We start from the raw sequence: 24,580 nt of genomic DNA, 5'->3' as shown, positions 1-24,580 counted from the left end.
CAGAGCAAATAAATGGTGTAACAGATAATAAAAGAGATGAGATAGATGCAATGAGTGAGATCGCATGGTTGAGCAGAAGCGATACACAGGGCAAAGCGGCAGCTGGAGCATATACACAAATGTCTACCGAGTGTACCAACCAATAAAAAAAACTATGATAAGAAAAATAAGAGTATGATTGTGAACGTAAACAAAATGAAGGAGCGAGTGCTGTATAGAGATTCGTCAGTATGAGGTGTGATAATTGAGAGTTCGACAAAATCGTACCAACTTGGTGCGACCATTAAAGACATGTGAGTCTATTAGGGAGCAAACGCAAAGGGTGAAAGAAATGATAGTGGTGACAGGTATGAATGATTTGATAGGAGATAAAATGGATATGATAGAGGACCTGAAAGAATTGTTTGAGGTAGCAAAAGAGAAGAGTGTGAGAGTTAGGATAGTTAGTCTGTTGCTGCAGTATGACAGTGAAGAGTTTAGGAGGGCCATAATTGCTAATAACTTTATGCGTGGGTTATGCAGGATGAGTGGTGTGGAATTTGTGGACGTGTGGAGCGAGTTCGATGGGCAAAAGGATCTATATAAGATGGATGGTTTGCATTTGAATGGATTCAGTGTAAGGAGACTTGAAAAAGTGTTGTTGAATGAAGTGGATGTGCAGAATCAGGGAAACTAGATTTATTAAGGGGGGGGGGAGTAGATATGCAGACGTTAGGGAGGCAGCTGAGTGTATGAATGAGTATAATATGCCCGGGCGAATAAGAAGGACAACAAATCAGAATGGGATAGTTAATATAAGGCATCAAGGTAGGGATGGGACTAATGGGCTTCTGCAATTCATGTATACTAATGCTAGGAGTATTAGGAACAAGAAGGAAGAATTTTTGCCCTTGGTTGGTACTTCCAGACCACAGGTTATTGGCATTAGCGAAACATGGCTGACCGAAGATGATATAGTTAGTGGGATTGAATGTGAAGGGCATAGTGTGTTCAGGAGTGACAGGGAGAATAAAATTGGGGGAGGAGTATTACTGATGATAGCTGATGAGCTGCAGCCAAGGAGAACAGAAGTTGAATTGCAGGATAGAGAAAAGAGCACATTTGAGGCCATTTGGTGTGAGATTGAGGCTAGCAGAACAAAATATGCAATTGGATGCTGCTATATACCAGGTGATGGAATAGATGGTGGAGATAGTATGCATAAGCAAATAGAGGAAATGAGTGGAAGGACGGTAATTATTATGGGAGATTTCAAATATGGTAACATTGATTGGAAGGAGGAGAGGACACATGGGAGGAAGGAATTGGATTTTATGTGGTTATTAAGGGATAACTATCTGCGACAGCATGTAATAGAAAATACTAAGGGTCAGAGAGTGCTTGACTTAGTAACTGCATCTGAGGATTTGACTGTAACAAATATGACCACATTGCCACCAATTGGTGAGAGTGATCATAGGGTCTTGACTTGGGAGGTGGCTAAAGGTGTGGAATTTACAATTAAGACAGGATACATGTGGAATTATCAGGCTGGTAAGTATGACAAGCTCTGGAGTTTGATTGGTTCAGTGCCATGGCATGTAAAACAGCAAGGGCTGGATGTTGATAGTGCATGGGAGGCAGTTAAGAAGTGTTTGCAGGAGGCAATGGCTGACTGTATACCTAGAGTCCAAATAATAAATCAAGTAGGGGTTAAATGGATGAATAACACCATTAAGTTTGAGCTGCAAAAAAAGAAACAACTGTGGAGGGAATTTAAGGGGAAAGGTGACCTGCAGGCACATGAATGCCCAGGCCAGAAGGGTAACAAATGTGGTAAGAAAAGCAAAAGCAGATTATGAAAGAACTTTAGCCATGCAGTCTAAAGAGAATCCCAAACAGTTTTTTCGATATGTTGCAAGTAAAAGAAAAAATGTATACGACAGATTGATTTTAAAGAATGACGATTGTAAGGAGATAACCGAATTGGTTGATATAGTAAAATTACTGAGTGCGCATTTTGCAAGAGTATATCATCCAGGTGGTGACAATGCAGAAATGGAAGAACCAACAGCATATATGGGAATTGTGGTGAATGAAGTGGAGGTGAATAGTCTATTACAAAACTTCAATGTCAATTCATCTGCGGGGATTGGATGGTATACCAGCTCGTGTCATATGAGAAGCGGCTAAAGAATTGTCAGTGCCTTTAACCATTTAGTTTAATTTGAGTCTCGGGTCTGGGTTAGTCCCAAGAGGGTGGAAAGCGGGGAATAGTTCCACTGCATAAACGAGGATCCAAGACTGCTGTTGAAAATTACCGGCCGATCAGCATCTCAGGAATTGCTGTCAAGGTCTTGAAGAAAATAGTCAAGAGGAAAATACAAGATTGGACAGATGAAAATGGGATACTGTATGCAGAACAGCATGGTTTTGTGAAGGGTAGATCATGCCTCAGTAATTTGCTCATGTTCTAAAACAGGCTGAACTGGATAAGGGTAATGGGTTTACAGTGATTCTACTGGACCTTGCTAGAGCCTTTGATAGGATACCACATGGAATTCTAATCAGTAAACTGCAGTATATGAGAATGGATATAGGGTTGGTGAGATGGATAGGAGGGTGGTTTATGGAGAGATATCAGAGAGTGGTTAATTCAGGAGTAGAGCCCAAAAGATGGCCTGTGACTAGTGGTGTGATGCAGGGTTCTGTTCTTCAACAACTACTGTTTAATTTGTTCATTAACGATATAGGAAAGGATGTGAGAGGAACTGTGCATCTGTTTGCAGATGATGCAAAGTTGGGTAGGGGAATAGTGAATGCTCAAGATGTCAAAATTTTGCAGGATGATTTGGATAGTTTGGAGGACTGGGCTAAGAAGAATGGATGTCAATTTAATGTGACAAAATGTAAGGTTATGCATTTTGGGGTGAAAAGATCAGCAGCAGTATACCGCATTGGTGGAACCGTACTGCAGGAGATTGATGAAGCCAGGGACTTGGGAGTGTTGGTGGATAGGGAGATGAAGTTTAGGGGGAACATTGCAAAAGTGGCTAAATCAGCTCATCAACTCACTTGGTTGTTGAAAAATATTTTGACGAGCAGAGAAAAGCAAGTTATTGTTCCTCTGTACCGAGCCTTGATAAGACCTCATCTAGACTACTGTACCCAGATATGGGTGCCAGGATTTCTTCTTGATGGGGAGGAGGTGGAGAGGATCCAGAGAAGAGTGACCAAGATGATGGCAGGACTATGGAATGAACATTATGAGAACAGATTGAAGATTTGTGGGCTGCAGAATTAGGTTAATAGGCAGAAAAGGGGGTGATATGATTGAGACATTCAAATTACAGAAGGGTTTCTATAAGATTAATTCAGAAGATATTTTTGAGAATAGGACTGGTAGTGGGAGGACTAGGGACCATCCATGGAAGCTTGGTAAGAGTGTGGTTAGCAAGCGTGTTAGAGCTAGGTTTTTTACTTGGAGAGTGGTAAATGAGTGGAATAAGCTGCCAGACTGTAAATGAGTTCAAGGTGAAGTATGACAGATACTGTGTGAATGTTGAATAGTTGTTCTTGACATGATTTTGGGCCTCCCTCGATGAGTCTAAGGACTCCTTGGAGCTCACTGTTGTAATAATAATAAATAATAATAATAACTCTCATAAAGGATAAATAATTGTTATAGTGAGTCCAGAACTCTGCTTCTTCTTCAATAACGATTCTCTCCTCCATATACAATTCTTGTAGAAAGGCTTATACACTGGTTAAACATGATAACTAAATACTTAAGGAATTGACAGGTTACACTAGAAATATAAATTAAATCAACTTTAATATATACTTTCCGATATTTCGGCAATGTCACGTTGCCATCTTCATGGGAACTTAAGATAAAGATACGTGAACGCAAGTAAGAGCAAATGAGAAACGAAGTGAGGAAGCTACTGTTTTCCTAAAGTCCTGATGGTGCCCCTTGGCAGGCTATATTAGGTGTTCTTGGCCTTTTGACTGAAGTTTTTCTGATATATGTTTACCAAATTTGGGGCAGTCTCATGTATCCAAATTTGTTAAGGTTTGGCATGTTCCTAAGAGCTGAGGCTGATTCCATGAATAGTCTTTCATATTTGAACTTGCTGCAGTGTATTACTGTGGCTTTCTTCCACCTTATTCTGTGGCGAGTATCCAATGCATGTGTCTTTATCTTAAGCTCCTATGAAGATGGCAATGTGATGTTGCTGAAATATCGGAATGTATATATTAAAGTTGAATTAATTTATATTTCTAGTGTATGCTGTCAATTCCTTAAGTATTTAGTTATCCTCCATATACAATTTTTTGATATCCAAGAGACAGTGCTGATGATCCAATCCATCAGTCTTATATTGAAGTTGATTTATTGCAAAATAAATATCAATATCATATAGAAACCTGCAAAATCCCCCACTTTATCAGAAAAGTCACAGTAATAAAATCTGATAAACATGTACTAATTTTAACTAGCATCTTTCCAATGCATTCAAACGAGCAGCATATTCTCGACACTTTCTGTCAATGTTGAGTGCAAATCAAAGTCTCTTTTTCTCTCTATCTGTAAATGTTAAAAATACATCTGTAACAAACATCTAAATTTCAATTCTGATAATTGCAAAGATTAGGAATATAACAAATGACAGATGTACTCAGAAAGAATAATCTACTCTGGTCCTAGAATTTTCAGGTTTATAATATTATATATTAATTCTGCACACCAAAGGATGCAAAACCTATAACTTATTAAGATGTCAAAAAGAGAGAAAGAACCTGATGATCTTCACCTTGAACATTTGGCAAATAATATCAACAAGGTACACTATCTGAAGAATACTTGCTCCAGAGGAGGGAGGCAAACTTAATAAAATACAAGTAAAATAAATTCTCTGGAAGACTGAAATTGGACTGCAAATAGACTGTTGACCAGTAGTTGCTTGTTTTTTGCAAGCAACTACTGGTCAACAGAAATAGTGCATCTCTTGGTCAAGCAACTAAGAGATGCACTATTTCTGTGAAGCAGCAGCATGAAAATACCTATAGAAAGGCCAGAAGCAGAATATATATGAGAAAATAATTGAAGTCTATGAATTTGCTAGTGTTTTTTTTTTTTTAAATATTGATTTGATCCCATACACAAGAGGTCAAGAAAGAGACCTATAAGCACATCAGGGCCATGTGTAGGGTGCCGAAAATAATGTGCTATAGGTTTTATAAAGCATTTTGTACAATTGTGGCAAATTTTGTACATTTTGTAGCAAACTGATTTGCCTATAGTTATTGATATCATCTCTGCTGCCCTTTTTATGTAATAAGATAATCAATGATTTATACCACTACACTGGAATTTTTTTCCATAGTTAAAATACAGTATCATTCCATCCATCTATTCATTGGACATCAGATGACTTGTAGTCACTCTTTTCTTTTCCTTTCGTATCCTTTTCAGGAGGTTTCAACTCTCTGAACAGTAACTCCAGACATGCCATCTCAAGGTCTACCTTGAGATGGCATGTCTTGAGATACCATTAAAGGTCTACCACCTTTGTCTTCTTCCAGGAACCTTACCTTCCATTACTGTTTTGAGAAGTCTTCCTTCCATCCTTTCAATGTGTCCAAAGTATTTCAGTTTTCTTCTGTCAATATCTTTAGGGAGCCTTAGAGTTCTGCTGATCTTTTCTAACACCCATCCATTTGACCACCTTTCAGTATATGATATCCTCAGCAGCCTTCTGATAACACCATATCTCAAAAGCAACTATCCTTTTCCTATCAGACTTCTCAACTTTTGTTCTTGTGGAGATAGATCCATCCTTACAGATTTTAAACAAGTCTTTGACTGTTGTTTTAGCCATTCTTCACAATAACAATGGTGCCCAGGTATTCAAACTTGCTGATTTCTTCAGTTCTTTCTCTATCAAGGTGCATATGCTTCTCAGGAGCTCTCCCGTCTATATTTCCTTTGGAACCATAATTTTTTGTCTTGCTAGGATTGAGTTGAAGTCCTCTGTTCTTACTGATCTGATCTATTAACTTTCTTTATAATTGGTTCTATTCTTCCATTTCAAAGACGTACTGTATCATCAGTGTATACCTCAGATTACTGATCCATCTGCCATGTATCTTAATTTCTGTGTTAAGCTCATCCAATATTTCATGCATGATGTCCTCAGCACAGATACTAAACAGGTGAGGAGAAAGTAGGCATCCTTGCCCAACTGTCATGCCAACCTGAAGCTTATCAGTTAATCTAACATCTGTTCTTACTGCAGCTTCTTGCTGACAGTACATGATAGCATCAACGTGATAATGTGTTGATGAAAACCCATGAATTTCATATGTTAAACAGAGTCAAAAGCTTCGGAGTAGTCTATGAAACACATTCCTATAGGGAATGTAAATTCTTTATACTTTTCAACGATCTGTCTAAGGCAAAATATTTGATTGTTGCTGCCATTTCCTTTTCTAAAATCTACTTGCTCCTCAGGAATCTCTGCCTGAATCCTATTCAGAATGATCTTCAATAAAATCCTGTTTGCAGGAGAGATTAAACTAATAGTTCTATAGTTCTTGCAATCCTTCATATCTCCCTTGTTGTGAGGTGGCATAAAAATTAACTTCTTCCAGTCTGTAGGCCATGATCCCAACACTCATGTCATTGCAATCAATCTATGAAACTCTCCATTGCCTGTGGTCTTAATTAACTCTACTGGGATTCCATCTGCACCCAGGACCTTATTGTTATTAAGCTGTTTACTTGCTCCTTCAACCTCATACCTAAGTGGTGGAGGTTCCAAATCAAATTTTCTTGGTAAGAGGTCTCTTCCAAATTTTCCTTATCTTCTCTGCTGCACAGTTCCTCACACTACTCTTTCCATCTGTTTTCGATTTCCAGTTCTTCTGTTAGTACTGATAATGCTCCATTCCTGTTTCTGATTACATTCAATTTGGGCTTAATCTGGTGTTTCGGGTCATGAACTAAACATAACATCTTTTTATAATTGTCTCATCATTTGGATTTCTATCTCTTCACATTTATTAGCATATTCTTCAGTCCTTGTGTCCCCAATTGCCTTCTTTCAATCAGATTCCATATTGAATCTAATATATATGGTTCTCTTGCTCCTCAAATTAAGCCTAGAAACTTCTTGGCTGTATCCTCTATTATAACCCTAACCTTTTCTGCACAGTATTTCAGGTGATTTCTCCTCACTAGTCTCAAAAAGGTCATCCAAATGTGTTGATGTTTCTTTAGTGAACCCATTAGAGATTACTCTGGTATCTATCTTGTGGGATGAGCCAGACTTGAAAAACTTCCTAAAATTAATTTTACTAGAATCTTAATGTAATTCGACTACACCATGTATGTGCAGTTTGTGCATGTCATTCTGTTGAATATATCCAGGGCGGCATTTACCATAAGGTGCAAGCTGGGGCCTCACTTTCTATGGGGCCACATTTTAAAACTTACATTTGGACGAACATTTGAAAATTCACAAAAAAATTTATTCTGCATTGTTAGTAAAGTGAAAGAACATAAAGTTGTCTTGTTCCATTCACTGATTTCAAGAGAATAAAATACAGTAAATATACTATTACTAAATAGATTCATTGCAAAGGCTGATCTCTGGTAATTTCATGGTTGATTATTTTCACACATGTGAAATTCATTTTTATTTTTGGGAAGAGACACAATAAATAAATTGTGCAGCAAAAAAGGGTCATAGGACAGTAAACGAAGAGCCTCTGTAACTCAGTCAGTACAGACATTTGGTTGGAAAGACTTGGGTTCGATTCCCGTCAGTGACACGAGGAACCTTTATCTGGTTTCTTTCAACTAAAGATGAGTTAACCATTGTCATATGGAGGTAGGGTTTTTTTTTTGCCTGGAAACTTGGATTTTTTGTCCACTCCAGAACAGGCAAACTGGCTCTGTGAACACACACATGGATTACAGTCATGAATACATCAGAGCCATATGCCAGTCACAATTCCAGACGAATGGGGGTGGGGGGTGAAGCAATGGTGAACTAAACTGTAAAAAAAAAATCTCACTGGGAATACTTTGTGGGCAATGCCTACAAAGTAACCTATGGTCGGAAACGACTGAAAGGGGAAACCAGACTATGCTATGGAATCTTGTCCAGAAGCAGTGCAATATTTTTGTTTTATTCAAAATGTATATAATTACTTTTTATCTTCAACAAGAAGATGGAGTACACTCTTTAAATATTTAGAAAAAAAAACTTTAACAGTTAAAAGACTAAGTGAAATGAGGTGGTCCGCAAGAGCTGACACTATATTGTCTTTAAAACATGATATAAACAAATTAAAGGGGCATTACTTGAACTGTCCATTAGAGAGCTCATCATTGGCTGAACATTATGGCAATTCAGAAACAGCACTTTTAACAGTAGTGTGAGACAAAATTTTACAACGAATAAATGATACTAGTAAATCTCTACAAGATCCCGCTATGGATTTGTTGTTAACTAATAATTTGTTACAGTCTTTAGTTGGTTTTATTTTAGATATAGGAAATAGTTTTGCTGCTTTAAATGAAGAAATGAATTTATTAACAAATGAGACAAAATTTAAAGATGAGAAGGAAAGAGTGAAAAAAGAAAAAAAAAAAGAAAAAAGTGTAACGAAGTTTGACAATCTAGTAATGGGTTTATATTACATGGGAAAGAAAATTTCATTGTTGGTACTTTTAATGTCATTTGAGGTAAGCTAATTTTGGAAATTAATGAAAGAGCAAAAAGCTATTTAGACATATTGGATATGTTTTGACATTTTTTTGAAGAAAGATATAGATCAAGACAAGTACAAGACTAGTATTAACAAAAGTTTACAAGCTTATGGGACTGATATTGACTCAGAAAAATTTATTGATGAAGTTAAGCAATTTTTAATAATGATAATGGAATAAAATTCTTCAATTAAAAATATTTATAAACAATGGGTTGTCTACTACTTCTGAACATAGAAAATTTTAAAACTATTTCTGGCGATGCCTATTTCAAATGCAAGTGCTGAATGTTCACTTTCAGTGTTGAAATGAATAAAAAATTATTTAAGAAGCAACTTGCATCAAAATAAAACAAGTGACCTGTCGTTATTATGCATTGAATCAGATGCAATGGATGTGATTAATTATGATGATATTATAGATATATTTGCTAAAACCAAAGCTGATTTATTTTTATACTTATTTTAAATGCAAATATATGTATGCCAATGTTGTGTTGTTTTTATTTTATTAAAAAGAGTTATTATGGAAATGTCGACTTTTATTTTCAATTACCTAAAAAAAAAAAAAACATGCATATGAATTTGATTAAATGAAATAGACTTGTTCTTTTGAGGCCTCATGATGATGTTGCGCCTAGGGCCTCCAAAAGTATAAATGCGACCCTGAATATATCGGTTTCTGTTCTTGTTGTTTAATTTGAAAGTCATACATAATGTGAAAGTTGCCGGCCTTGTTGGCCGAGTGGTTAGCGCATCTACTTTCCAGCCAAAAGGCCGTGGGTTTGAATCCCTCCATGGGCACGGACATTTGTTAAAAGTTTATTTTTCACTTGGTTAGACTATAATAAATTTAGTTTAATCCTTTATCCAAGTGTGTGCAAACAAAGTTTGCACCTGAAAGTATCTTCAGGACTGGGGTAAAGTAGCACAACACTAGGCAACTCCTTGCAAAGGTGGAGCAAGCCACCAACACTCCTATCTCAATATCTCCCATACTTATATGTATAATGATATATGGATATGTATAATGTTATGCATTAAGGGAAGGGCCACCATCCAGACTAGTTTCGACCTTTATTGAGGTCTCTTCAGTGGGAGCCAGGCCCAAGTGGAGATACCAAGGCAGAAGCATTAGCAAGGTCATCTCCTCATATGCAAGGAGTTGTCCGGTGTTGTACTACTTTACCCCATCCTGAAGATACTTTCAGGCGCAAACTTTGTTTGTACACACTTGGATAAAGGATTAAACTAAATTTATTATAGTCTAACCAAGTGAAAAATAAACTTTTAACATCTTTCTCTAAATCCAGAGTAATTTAATAAAAAGGTGGCACACCGTTTGGCAGCTCTTATAGGAGGAGATGACCTTGCTAATGCTTCTGCCTTGGTATCTCCACTTGGGCATGGCTCCCACTAAAGAGACCTCAATAAAGGTCGAAACTAGTCTGGGTGGTGGCCTTTCCCTTAATGCATAACATTATACATCTCCGTAAGGAGATGTGTTTTGCATTATGGGAGATACTGAGATAGGAGTGTTGGTATCTTGCTCCACCTTTGCAAGGAGTTGCCCAGTGTTGTACTACTTTACCCCAGTCCTGAAGATTCTTTGTTTGCACACACTTGGATAAAGGATTAAACTAAATTTATTATGGATGTTTGTGATTGTCTGTGAAAATACTAGTGACTAGTGGTGGTAGTCAGCGGTAGATGGTGTTGGTGTAGATGAAGGTAGTTGCGATTGGTGGAGACAGAGAGTTGTAGTGTAGGTGCCCTCCCTCGATGAGTCTTTGGACTCCCTGGAGGTGTTACTTAATAATAATACTGAAGATGCCCTTAATATGAGAGTGAAAATTCAATACTAATTAAATGTATCTGGAAGGTAATCCATTTCATGTTATTTATTAATTATTATGTCTTACATCCCTATATGTCACGCTATGATCACTATCATAATTAAACCGGCTGATAACATACATCTAGAATTTCCATGTTGTTCACCATAATATAATCAATTTCATTAAAAACTTCTCATTTCGTGCTTCAGTGATGCTCCAGGTCCATTTTAATTTATTTTCCTTTTTAAAGAAATTATTTCCTACACACAAGCTCTCGCTTTCTACAAATTCAAACAAGTGTTCAAGTGTTTGTCCTCTCTCATTTCTTTGGCCAATCTTGCACGCCAGAAGTACTTTCTCCCTGTTGTTTCTTGCTTACGTTACAGTTAAAGTTGCCCATTACAGTTTTCCAGTGACATACTATTCCTGAGAGTGATGGAGAAATTGTTAATTTCTTCATCTGAATTACCAGTCGTGGGGTGCAAATATTTGTACTATACTCAAATCGCATTGCTTATTAATTATCAATCTATGAGTTGTAATTCTTTGGGAGATTAGTTTAAATTCAAGAATGTTATTTGTCCATCTTTTATGGACCACAATTCCACTCTTCCTTGACCGTGATCATCCTCAGCAGTATGTAAAATACAACTGCCTGTTTCAATAATTTTTTCTTTTATTTTTGTTTCAGAAAGTCCAAGAATATTCCTATTTTTCTTCTTCCTTTTCTTTTCTTTCAAAGTTCTGATATTTTTTCCTTCCAAAGCTCTGTTATTATAAGCATACATGTTCAATTTTCTTATCAGAGTGTTCTTTATAGCTGTACTATCCAGAAATAACCTCCCATTGGGTTTCAGTCAATTCTGTCATTAGTCTGAGAAATAGACATGACATTTGAGGTTACATGCCCATTTTGGCCTTGGCTATTATATTAAATAGGATCGCAATTTTTTGGATGATGCATCTGAACAAGTCAGATTCAGAGCAAGATTATCTACAATCGATCATATCCACACTATTAATCAAGTAATAGAAAAAGCAATTTAATAAAATTTTCCTGCATATTTAGTGCTTGCAGATTTTGAAAAAGCCTTTGATTCTCTATACCAGTCCAAAAAAAATAATAATAAACAGTTAAAAATAAGTTATCCCAACAGAGTATATCACATTAAAAATTGTATATCAAAACTCAAATGCTAGTATAAAGCTACAGAATCAGGGAAAGGAATTTGATATTGGGAGAGCAGTAAGCCAAGGCAACCTATATCACACAAGTTGTTTTCTACATCATTCTTTATTTTTATAAATTTTGCATTATATGTCTATTATAAAGAAATTATAATTATTATTCTATAAATACTGTAAAATGTAATGTCATTCAACTGCAACTGTAAATTACTAACTACAATTACTATTATTAATCTATATATTTATATAGATTAATATATATTGGCTATTAATTATAAAAAAAAAAATGAAGCAATACTCAGCCCTGAAACTTGTAAAAATCTGTAAAATTATCAATATTAACATTACAATATTATATGTTGTTAAATATATGTTGCAAATGCCAATACATAATATATAAGCAATATCAAATCAAGTTTAGTACAAAAGTTTTAAACAGTAGAATTTTATCTTACAGCTTCATTGTTCATATACAAAAGATTACGATGTAAATAGTATGCATGAATAATAATATTAATAAAGTTTGTATTGTACTGTACATTAGAAGAAGTCTTTAAAAACATTTCATGGAAACATCATGAAATTACCATCAACAGAAAAAATATCAATCGCCTATGTTTTCCAGATGACACTGCTCTTCTGGCAAAAATGAAAGAAGCTCGAGAAAAGCTAAATGATCTTGCATCCTCTGTGCTAGGCCTCCTGAAGAAAGACTTATCTCTAGTCTGGTCATTAGTACACTCAGGGTTTAATCTAGGGAAAGTGGGCCCTGAGTTGAGTAGACAATTTGAGAATACACAGCACACACACATTGCATACAACCTGTGACTGAGCATCTGCAATGACTGCTAATTCACAAGTAGTATAGAAATAGAAAACACGACACAACATAAATTTAAAAAAAAAAATTTTATTAATTAGGAAAAGATTTTTGGAAAATTTTCTAGTATTTGTTCCCTTTTCTTTGGGAGTCAGGGCCCCTTGGTCCGCCTCTGGATGCACCACTAAATCTGGTCAATGAGTAGAGGAACTTTTTCTAAGCCAGTTAATTAATCTCTAGCATGCATAAGCATTTTTTTTTTATCCCTCTAGAAACACAAGTTTTTTTATCTCATAAACTCAACATGATTAACTGTAGAACCCACAGTATGTCAGACAATAACATATTGTGTTAGGGCCATAAGACGTATCAGTCATTTCTTCATTGAATTCCACTTATAATAATAATAATTATTATTATTACGGGCGACTCCAGGGAGTCCTTAGACTCATCGAGGGAGGCCCCAAACATCATGTCCACACAACTATTCGACATTCTCACAGTATCTATCATACCTTGCCTTGAACTCACTCACTGTCATAGCATCCACAACAGACTCTGGCAGCTTATTCCACTCATTCACCACTCTAAAAGTAAAGAACCCAGCACTAACACCCTTGCTAACCACATTCTTGGCCAGCTTCCATAGATGTCCCCTAGTTCTCCGACCACCAGTCCTGATCTCAAAAATATCTCTGAATTAATCTTATAGAAACCCTTCAGCAATTTGAATGCCTCAATCATATCTCCCCTTTTCTGCCTATCAACCAAATTCTGCAGCCCACAAATCTTCAACTTGTTCTCATAATGTTCATTCCATAGATCTGCTATCATCTTGGTCACTCTTCTCTGTATCCTCTTCACCTCCTCCACATCAAGAAGAAACCCTGGCGCCCATATCCGGGCACAGTAGTCTAGATGAGGTCTTATCAAGGCTCGGTAGAGAGGAATAATAACTCGCTTGTCTCTTTTTCAACAACTAAGTGAGTTGATGAGCTGATTTAAACACTTTTGCAATGTGCCCCCTAAACTTCATCTCCCTACCTACCAACACTCCCAAGTCCCTGGCCTCATCAATCTCCCGGAGTACAGTTCCACCAGTGTGGTATACTGCTGCTAATCTTTTCACAAAATGTATAACCTTACATTTTGTCACATCAAATCGACATCCATTCTCCTTAGCCCAGAACTCCAATCTATCCAAATCATCCTGCAAGATTTTGATATCTTCTGCATTCACTATTCCCCTACCCAACTTTGCATCATCAGCAAACAAATGAACTGTTCCTCTTAGATCCTTCCTTATATCATTAATGAACAAATTAAACAGCGGTGGTCCAAGAACCCTGCGGCACACCACTAGTCATAGGCCGTCTTTTGGACTCTACTCCTGAATAAACTACTCTCTGATAATTAGTGATAGTCATGGGCCAGCCATCATTAATTAGCTACATGCGGAGACTGAACTGCACATTCAGTCTCCAATAGTTAGAAAGAGCTAAAACAGCCTCACCTACTCCCTATAAGGGAATAAAATGCATTAGCTGATTTTTTATTTATTTGTTTTTTTTGCTCAGTGCTACCTGTACACCAGATAAGAAAATTTGGGTGCATGAAGAGGAGATGGTACTAGAGCTATTGCATAATATACTGATAAGAATTTGGCAATAAGGGCTGATTGAATATCAGAACAGATGTTAAAAGAGTATTCAGCTGAAACCAGCAGTACCTCTAACCTAGAAAAATAAATACTTTTCTACAGAAAACTGTAGAAAAGTATTCATTAATTCATTAAAGAGATTTTAATGAGCAATGTGTCGAGCCTGCTTAACCAACATGCGAATCAAGATATTTTTAATGGTGAAGAAAACATACTTTATCACTCTCCATATATTAGCTCTATTTACATAAAATTGCAAAAATACTTAGAGAACATCATATCAAAACAGTAATCACTCTTTTTATCAGGATGACATCATTATTCTGATCTGTAAAACCTGGACAAAGCCCACTAAAACATCCAAGCATGTACTGAGTATTGTGTAAATGTAGGTAATCTTACTAGGGACAGACAGAAAAATCAACCGAGCAACGCACTGAAAAACATTGCTGCAATTATGAGAAGGACACTGACCTGCAGAGATAAAAGGGTTATCATTCCATTGTATAAGTCTCTGATCAGACCACACTTAGACTATTGTTCTCAGATTTAGTCCCCAGGATTTGAAGGGGATAAATTAACTGTGGAAAAAGTACAAAGATGGTTTCAGGACTGTACAATTTTGGTTATGAGGATCGGCTGAGGGAATGTGGACTGCAGAGTTTGGTGGATAGAAGAAGGAGAGGTGATATGATTGAGACTTTTAAACTGTTGAGAGGGGGTTACAGGGTAGACACTGGGGAGTTCTTTTGCTTGGTTGAACAGCGGGAAGGAGTGATGACAAGAGGCCATCCCTGGAAGTTACGAAAGGAAACTGTGAACAAGAGGGTGAGGAGTGGTTTCTTTGCATGGAGGGTGGGTGAACCGTGGAATGCATTGCCTGATGGAGTGGTGAGAGCGAGAACGGTCAATGAGTTTAAGGAGTGGCATGATAGACTTTGTGTTTCTTGGGGGGGGACCTCCCCTCGATGAGTCTTGACAGACTTTATGTTCTTAGAAAGGACCTCCCACGATAGTCTTTTGACTCCATGGAGTCATGAATAATAATAATAATACAGGGCCATCGCCAGATTAGATCATGCCTTGAGGCAAACAATTAAATATTGCCCCTGATGGATAATAAGACAAAAATATCAGAAAATATCCAATTGCTATTTTGTTTTTATTACAAGAGACAAATTAATGCAAAACAATTACATAATAATATTGATTAAATGCTTGCTAGAAGGGATATCGCACAATAAAGAGGTTTATAAACTCTTCTAAATTTAAATTATAAGCTATGTCTGCCTCAATTGATATAGTTGTGAGACAACCAATCTTTCTTAGGTCATTGCTGTTCGCAAATAATTTTGAATCAGTTTAAGCTTGGAAAAACTTATTTCTGCACTTGCTACACTAACAGGAATGTTAGCATAGCGACAGTCTTACCGCAAAATGGTTGAACGAGTGCCCTTATTAAGCGATGTCATGAGGAAGGCTGCCTCTATGCTACACCCTGTCGATGGTACTGATCAGATATGTTGAATGGCAAAGAAGGGAGATCTCAGCTTTGTCATCAGGTGTATACTCTTCATCTGACTGCTGAGAAGCCTCAGCATTGAGACATCAAGTGTCATGAGATAAGTCTGAATTAATATGCCATTGTTATAATATAACTGAGAGATGAACTTGGGAATCCTTAGAAATGGCTATGGATCCAAAACATCTAAATATAAACCCTGGAATCAACATATCAGAATACATCCTAGCCATAGCTAGCCAAAAAAAAAACACATATGTAAATACATAAACACACTCAATGTGCTCAACAATGCAGTGTTTGATTAGAAATATTTTTAAAATGATTAGATTCTTTTATAACTGCATGGTGGTAGTCTACAATGTTCATCTTTACTATTTGTCTACTAGATTTCAGGTTTGCACCTGAAGAAATCCTATGTCATTAGGATAAAACTCTGTGTTTTTAATTAAAATAATTGTTAAAAGTTTTTCACTTTGTTATACTATAAATTAAAGATGCAAAGAAATTATATTATTGGTTTAATCCTTTATCCAAATGTAAGCAAACTAAATTTGCATGTGAAGTATCATCACGACTGGGCTCTTGGAATATAGAGGCTAATGACTTCACATTAATTGCTTTAGTATCCCATAATGTAAAGCATACACCATTTCAATAATGCATAGCATTACATATGTCTGAACAAGTGTGTACTTTACATTATGGGTAACCAAAGCAACTGATATGAAGTAATTAGCATATACAAGCAAAACAGTCGCGAAGATACTTCAAACAACATTGGTTTGCTTACACTTGGATAAAGGATTAAACCAAGAATACTATTTCTTGGCATCTTTAATTTAAAGTAATTGTTAATGTCTTAATTCAGTTTTCTGCCTTCTAAGCTCTTAATTTTTATATATCCGAATGAACCAGCAAAGCCTACATGTTTGTGTGTGTGTGTGTGTGTGTGTGTGTGTGTGTGTGTGTGTGTGTGTGTGTGTGTGTGTGTGTACATATATGAGGCAGGATGGGTAAGCTGGATAAAAGCAATAGCAGCTGTGAGGGACAGGGGGGGGCAGATTAAAAACCAGCGTTGAAGCCTTATGTGCCAGTAGGCACGGAAAGAATGAAAAGAATGGACTGACGGACAGACAGACGGACAGAAATAGGAAAAGAACAATTTAAGTCCATCATATTATTCAGACTGGAATGATTTATAAATAAAGACAAGAAGCATTGCTACGACTGCATCCACATTGTTCCAACTCATTTATTCTAATATAGTCCAGATGTTCAGCATGATGATCAGTTGTGAATGTGCCATTTTGATTGAAGTATGATAAATCCCAACCACTGGGAATCAGAAAGACACAAGAGTAAGGCTCGGCAAAAGGCGACAACGCGGCATACCTTTGCCACGTTGTCACCAGTCTCTCAAGAAGATGTGAAAATATCAACTGTATCAACATCCAATATTTCATAGTCATCTCCATGAATAAATTTCCTGTACCTGTAATTTATCACACTTCTGCCAAACTTGCAGTTCTCAGGCTATATTAGACATCACGAGCTAGAACAACCTGCACTTGCTGAATAAATTAACCATGCACCCCTGTGATATGGCCTGTTTTAACAGGCCATGATACCGAGGCAATCAATGTGAAGTCAACTGACTCTATATACAATAAGCTTAGTTACAATGATACTTCACATGTAAACTTTGTTTGCTTACACTTGAGTAAAGGATTAAAACAAGAATATAATTCTTAGCTATTATAATTTACTTTGTAACTAAGTGGAAATTTTTTCCACTTAGTTACAAAGTTATAATGTTAACATGTTAGTTACATGTTATAGGGCTTGATGCATGTGTGTGTTTGTGTGTGTGTTTGTATACACACACATACATTCTGGATTAGTGTATCAGGTGAATTTCAACATTAGTGTTAAGTTGAAACATAACATTAGCATAAACATCAAAGTAATGAGAGAACTTCAGTACTATCTGTTTGAATCTCTTACCTGTAACTTATCATGTTCATCACAGTGGGATAATGCAAGATCAGGAGTTACTTCACTGTCAGAAATGTTAGCTTCTACATCTGTGAGAAGACTCGAAGAAACAACACTGCTAATACGAGTATTTTCAATGTTAGACACAGAATTCTGATTTAATGCAGAGCCATACTCAAGAAGTACTGAAGTCATTTCTTGATTTTCTAGGGTATAAATAAATTATTTTTAATGCAGCAAACATTAAATAATATACTGAAAAAATATATGTAATACTTGCATTTTTTAATGCATATTGAAGTATGAAGCCTCTCAAACAAGTCTGCATTCATTTGGATGCAAAATTATCCTGCAGAGGCAGTGGCACTGCTATTTACATAAAGAATTACGCCAACCTCTAACATCAATCATCACTCTATAAATGTTCCACCCACTATTAATCTTGAAATTACAGGAATTGAGATCCCACGTGTTTGGTGGGCAACCTAAAGATTTACGCAGTTTATAATCCTCTGCAAAAAAACATTACTCTTCTCAGATCTGAATGATGTACTAGTCAACAGGGAGCCTGTCATCATGGCCGGCGACTTTAATGCTAAGCACGCTACCTGGAATAGCCGTTCCACCAATAAAAATGGTCACATCATAGCTAACTATTCAGGATCCAACAATGTGGTTGTGGCAGGTCCCACAGTGCCTACCCATCACAACACATATGGCCAGGCTGATGTCTTAGACATAACCATCCTACAGAATGTAAGACTCCATTACAGTTTAGTGACAATGATCTATCATTTGATCACAATCCCATTCTATTAAAGCTGGAAACCAGGTCAATCTGTCTCCTCCCCTAACTCATATATACCTTGGGATAAGCTATCCAAGGTATTCCCAAAATATATTGGTCCTATGTCGTTGATCAAATCCATAAAGGATCTAACTAAAGAAATCAACACAACCGTTGCAGCAGTTACTATTTCCACAACTACCCGTAAACCTAACCATTTGCCAGAAGATATCATGAACCTGATCAGAGAGAAGAACAGGGCAAGAAAAAGATATCACAACACTGGAGCACTTCAAGATAAACAAATCTTAAATAGACTCAACTCTGAAGTAAGAGATGCCCTCGCAGAACACAGAAGTCAAATATGGGAAGAAAAATTGACTTCTATTTCTCCTGACAACCACTCCATATAGAATCTAATCAGAAACATCAAGAACAAAAACAAACCTCTTCCCCCTCTCCAAACAAATCTTGGCCTTATCTATACTGATGCAGACAAAGCTGAGGCTACAGCAAAAACTCTAGAAAAGCAATGTAAACCCTCGTATGACCAGCTCGACTTCAATCACATATATAAGATCCATCGACATGTTAGATCTTCGCTGAAATCTTCTGTCACATGCTCTAGTCAAATTGCACCCACATCACCACATCATATAATCAAGAAAAAAAGGCTCCTGGACCTGACAGAATCATCGATAAGGTGATAAAACTACTACCTCGCACAGCTATCATACACCTGACTAACATAATCAACTCCATCCTACAATACAAATATTTCCTTTCCCACTGGAAGCTGACAGATATTATCCCAATCCAGGAAAAGATCTGTGATTACCTCAAAGTTACAGACCTATCAGCCTTATCTCTAATCTGGGCAAAATTGCTGAGAAAGTTATTCTCACCTAGACTCCAAGAATCAGTATGCAAGCTAAACATTCTTCCTGAGGAGCAGTTTGGGTTCCGTCAATTGCACAGCACCACACAACAGATTTTCAGATTAGTGGAATATGTCACCACGGGATTTAACTGGCATCAATACACTGGGGCTGTTTTCCTTGACACAGCCCATGCATTTGACAAAGTTTGGCATTATGGCTTGTTATACGAAATGATATCATCCGGAATACCACTGGAAGTGGTAATCTTCAGTATCTGATCAGATCATACCTCCATGATAGGGGCATGCAAGTTAAGTTAAATGGCACACTCTCAATTCAAAAACACATCATAGCTGGAGTCCCACAAGGATCCCTACTGGCACCGACTCTCTTCTCCATATATATGTGTGATATCCCGCACAACCCTCTGTCATCTATCAAGGCCCTATATGTGGATGATACAGCGATATTAACCAGATCTTTAAAACTGTACCTAGCAATCAAAAAACTGCAGGAAAATCTACTGCTAATCGAACAATACTTCGCCAAATGGCGACTTCAAGTAAATCCCCAGAAGAGCATAGCCGTGCTATTCGCCAGAAGATCAATGCTTCCTACTGGGGACGTCCTCTTGTTCAACACAAAAATCTCATTGCAAACCGAGATCAAATATCTTGGCGTATTGCTGGACAGAAAGTTGACCTTCAGCACCCATATCAAAACTCCATGTCTAAAGACATCAAAAATCATTGCACAGCTCTATCCACTAATCAACAAGAACAGCAAATTGAGCACCAGAATCAAGCTACTTATATACAAAATGATGATTCATCCTATACTCACATATGCTTCTCTGGCGTGGAGTCATACTGCTGATACCAATATCCTAAAATTACAACGTGTGCAAAATAAATGTCTCAGAGTGATCCTCAATGCACCATGGTTTGTACGCACTGTGTAACTTCACCGGGACATAAATATCCCATATATTATTACACCTTCATGCAGACTATAGCAACTAAGTTTTTCTCAAAAGCATCTGTACATCCTAATAATCGAATTCAACTAGTGGAAAATAATAACGCAACAGACTACTCCTCAAAGGTTTCCATGTAGAAGTTAGCAATTGGGGGGGGGGGGGGGTTGTGGTGAGCCCATGGCTGTACCTTCTTTCTGTAGGTAAAATTTCTTTTGCCACATGAAGTAACCGGACTGTAGTACGTGGGCAAAGAGGGCCGTAATGTCGGGTGGAAATTTGTTCTGAAGTAGGAGAATTGTGTCATTGATGGGGACATTAGTGAAAAGGGCAGAAATGTCGAAAGTGACTAATAAGTCGTCTTTGTCGAGTGTTATGTTTTTAATTTTGTTTATAAAGTGTTGTGTGTTTTTATGTAGGAGGGGGAATGACCTACCAACTCTTTGAGTGTTGCTGCTAATTTCTTGGCTAAGTGGTAATTGGGACTGTCTTTTCCTTCCACGATTGGTCGAAGGGGCACATTTTATTTGTGTATTTTTGGGACCCCATATATTCTGGGGGGGGGGCAGGCGTAGTGGGGTTTGAGTTTTTTAACCATGTCTGGTGGCCAAAAAGTGACGGACTTGAGTAGTTTCTCTGTTTTATCCTTTTTGTTGGGTTATAATTTACCAGCTTATATGTGTTGTTATCGGCCGATAACAACACATATAGCCTGCAAAATCCTGAAAAAACACCCAAATATCAACAACAAAGATGGCATGAAAATTCCAAGGATCTGGATGGCACACATTCAGCCTACCTAATATATAAGATCCAGTATAAGTCAGGATTCTAACCAATCTTCAGCTATTATTAGAACCCATTCCATACCAACTTGTTGGAATGTACAAGTATAATCATGATGTTAATATATGTATATAGATAGATACTTATGTTGTGCCCAATGTATTTCTACAACCAACAGATAACACTAATAATAGGACTCTAGCGTTGATGTATAATTTTTTTTTTTTTTTCCACCAGAGGTCAGGCCAACAATTGTTGTAGCGGTTGGTCAGTATCTTTAACAAACCAATTTGATTGTAGCATAGCTTGTTTTCTGTGTATATAGTTGTATGCTCCAGAAGATGACCTTGACATAAAGGTCGAAACATCGAATGTAGATTTCAGTTATATTAAACTAATGTATTTATTCAAAACATGGTAGTTGTCTCCATAATTTTCAAAAATGCATTCAGATCATAGTGTAAGCTTAAAGGATATTTTTCCTTCATTTGCTAAAGTATGTATGAAGTTAGTCACTCCAGCAATAAGAGTACAATGCACAATTGAGCAGTTCCAAAGGCACTTCCAGTAAAAAGAACTTTCTGCAGATTCTATCTTGCTCGATGAAACATATACCACTCGCTTTTCCATCAACACATAACATTCTCACTAATTATACAAAGGCTTGATGCATTATACCACCCTTCAATATGAACTTCACAGTTCTCATTGGAGAGTGATAAAGATGCACATGAAAACTTTTCCAAGATGACAGAAATTAACTTGGTAGTTTTTTTGTTTGCTTACTTGCTAGTATTCCTGTCACACAGTGACAGCTGCTCTAAAAACTCATAACTAATTTGCATGTCTGTTATCGAGATTCAATTACTGACAACATAGCATTATTACAGCACTAACACATTGTAATAGTGTCTTGGATAAGAAGCTGCTATAAACAAACAATGATATACATACATTTCCAATTAAATCTAAGAAATGCAACATCATGGTAAGCAAGCAGATTCTTAAATGCATTTAGGCTTTTTTTCCCCTTTTTTTTTTTTTTGTATTGCCACCGTGTAACTGCATGGCAGTCTTGATTACTCCAGTGCACAAATAACTGCATTAATAAATGCAAACAAATATATAAATGTTTATTTTTTAAGATTTTGTCATATATAATGACACTTAAATGTCATTATATTTTAAATTATATTATAATTTTCACTTAGTATATATAAAACTGTAAAAGATGAACATAATAAATAAAACCATTATGTTAGATTTTTAGTCACATAACTTGTAATATATGCAAAAACCATCTTCTTTTATTATTATTATTACATGACACCTACAGGAAGTCCAAAGACTCATCGAGGAAGGGTACTCTACAACTCTCTCTCTCCACCACTCAATTCACCAACTACAACAAACTGCAACTACCTTCATCATCTATACCAATGCCATCTACCGACCAACACCACTAGTATTTTCACAATCACAAACATCCATGCCCACGGCAGGATTCAAACCAGCAGCCTTTTGGCTGGAGAGAAGATATGAAGACCACTCGGCTGGCTATATAAAAATTAAAAGTGCATATGTTTGTGTGGTGCGCTGTCTCAGGAAATTTACTACACTGACACTCTACATGCTGTCTGAGATAAAGAATTATTGAATATTCATTTACAGCACCTAGTCTATAATAAATGTAGCAGCAGAGTGACAGTTGGACATAAGTCAGAAGACTTGGCATGAATTAATAAATATATAATAAATGGTTGTCATTACACAATATATAGCCTCTCACAGTAAAGTCAATTCCTACCTTCCCATGCCATAGCCTGTTTCCACAAATGTGAATGAGTTCAAGGAGAGGTAGGATATATATTGTGTGAGCAATGGTTTTCACAATGAGTCTCTGACTCCGTGGAGATACTCAAAAAATAATAATAATGAATTTGACTTACTGATAACTGATGTTACTGACCTTATAAAGGAAATTTTGGAAGTCATTTTTCTGAACCATTCCAAATGACAAACACATCATCCACATACCATATTTTTTTTCATACGTTGGCAAAAATATATTGCTCAAAGTGAATCATAAAACTTGGCCAAGTTTGCAACTTGACAATATTTCAGCTTCTAATGATGACATCCAAAAAGAAATGTATGTCAGTGGCACAAAAGTCTGGTTTTGCCTTGGATTTTTCGCAGTGGATGTATTGCGAAAACTGCTATATGTATATAACAAAAAATGTGAAAGATCTGTAGAGTATTTAAGTAAATGAGAAGAAGGAAAACGCTAACTTATGTGAAAAGTGTCTGGATAGATTAGAGTGATTAGAAATGGGAGCAAACGTCAGGACCGCAGCAGACGAGCTTCGGCAGGAGTTAGTGAAAATGAAAAGCAAAATGAAACATCTGAAAGAGGATATTAAAGAGCTAAAGGAGAGATTGGCTGATGATAAGGAGAAGGAGGAAGTTAATCTTATAAAGAAAGAGTCAAAGGATAATTGTATATCAGTGTATGGGGACTCGATCATTAGAGGTGTGATTACTAATAAAGTGCACAAAACATGCTTTCCTGGTTGAACAATAAAGCAAATAACTGGTAGTTGTGGGCACAACTGACTTAGTTAGGGAGAAGAAAATATTGATAGAAACTTGAGGAAGTTGTTGCAGAAGGTAAAGAATAATAGTGCTGTTGGGAAAATTGTAGGCATGTTGCTCTGATATGATAACAGTGAATTGAGAAGGAGAGTGGAGATAATGAATAGTAAGATGGATGAGTTGTGTGGAGCAAATGGGGGGGTTCAATATGTAAATCTGTGGAGTGAATTTGAAGGGAAGTTCAAATGGTATAAAACTGATGGATTATATTAGAATGGGTTTGGTGTTGGGCATTTAGAAAGGGTAATTGTTTTCTGAGAAGGCACAGAGTCATGAAGTTAATGTAGCATATGATCAGAGTCTACCCGTGAAACAGGATAGCACAAATCAACAGATTGTACAGCAGGAGCAAGATGGATATGATGTTGAAGATGTGGATGCAGCAGCACAAGGTGATGGAATGCATAAAGATGAGGATGAGACAGGTAAGAATGGAAATCACAGTCAGGATCAGGGAAATGGGAGTGGTCAAACTGAAGACAGAGGTGGAGTATGGCAGCTAGAATAGAGAATATTGGTGCTGGTAGAATGGCATCAAACACGCAGCAATTGTTATGTTTATACACAAATGTAAGGAGTATTCGAAACGAGAAATGAGTTTGTGGCATTGATTGAGATGGTATGCCCAAAAGTAATGGAATAAGTGAAACTTGGTTGTCTCTGGAGGATGTGATGTCGGAAATAAAATTAGAAGGATATATAATTTCCT

General features: G+C 36.8%; 1 protein-coding gene across 4 annotated transcripts in view; it reads right to left on the bottom strand.

Annotated features, from left to right (window-relative positions):
* Positions 1-24,580, bottom strand: part of LOC150102833 (uncharacterized) — a 630,466-nt gene that overhangs the window by 18,778 nt on the left and 587,108 nt on the right. For all 4 annotated transcript variants that reach the window (XM_090398795.1, XM_090398798.1, XM_090398796.1 and 1 more), the window contains one exon: positions 17,796-17,992. In XM_090398795.1, coding sequence (XP_090254921.1) covers positions 17,796-17,992 — 197 coding nt within the window. The remainder of the gene's footprint in view (positions 1-17,795; positions 17,993-24,580) is intronic.

The sequence above is a fragment of the Typopeltis vanoorti genome, chromosome 10 (genome assembly GCF_054136105.1).
Source record: "Typopeltis vanoorti isolate ZY-2024b chromosome 10, IOZ_Tvanoo_1.0, whole genome shotgun sequence".
In the NCBI taxonomy this organism is placed as follows: Eukaryota; Metazoa; Arthropoda; class Arachnida; order Uropygi; family Thelyphonidae; genus Typopeltis; species Typopeltis vanoorti.
Note: the sequence above shows the minus strand (reverse complement) of the source record. Positions and strands in the feature narration are given on the sequence as shown.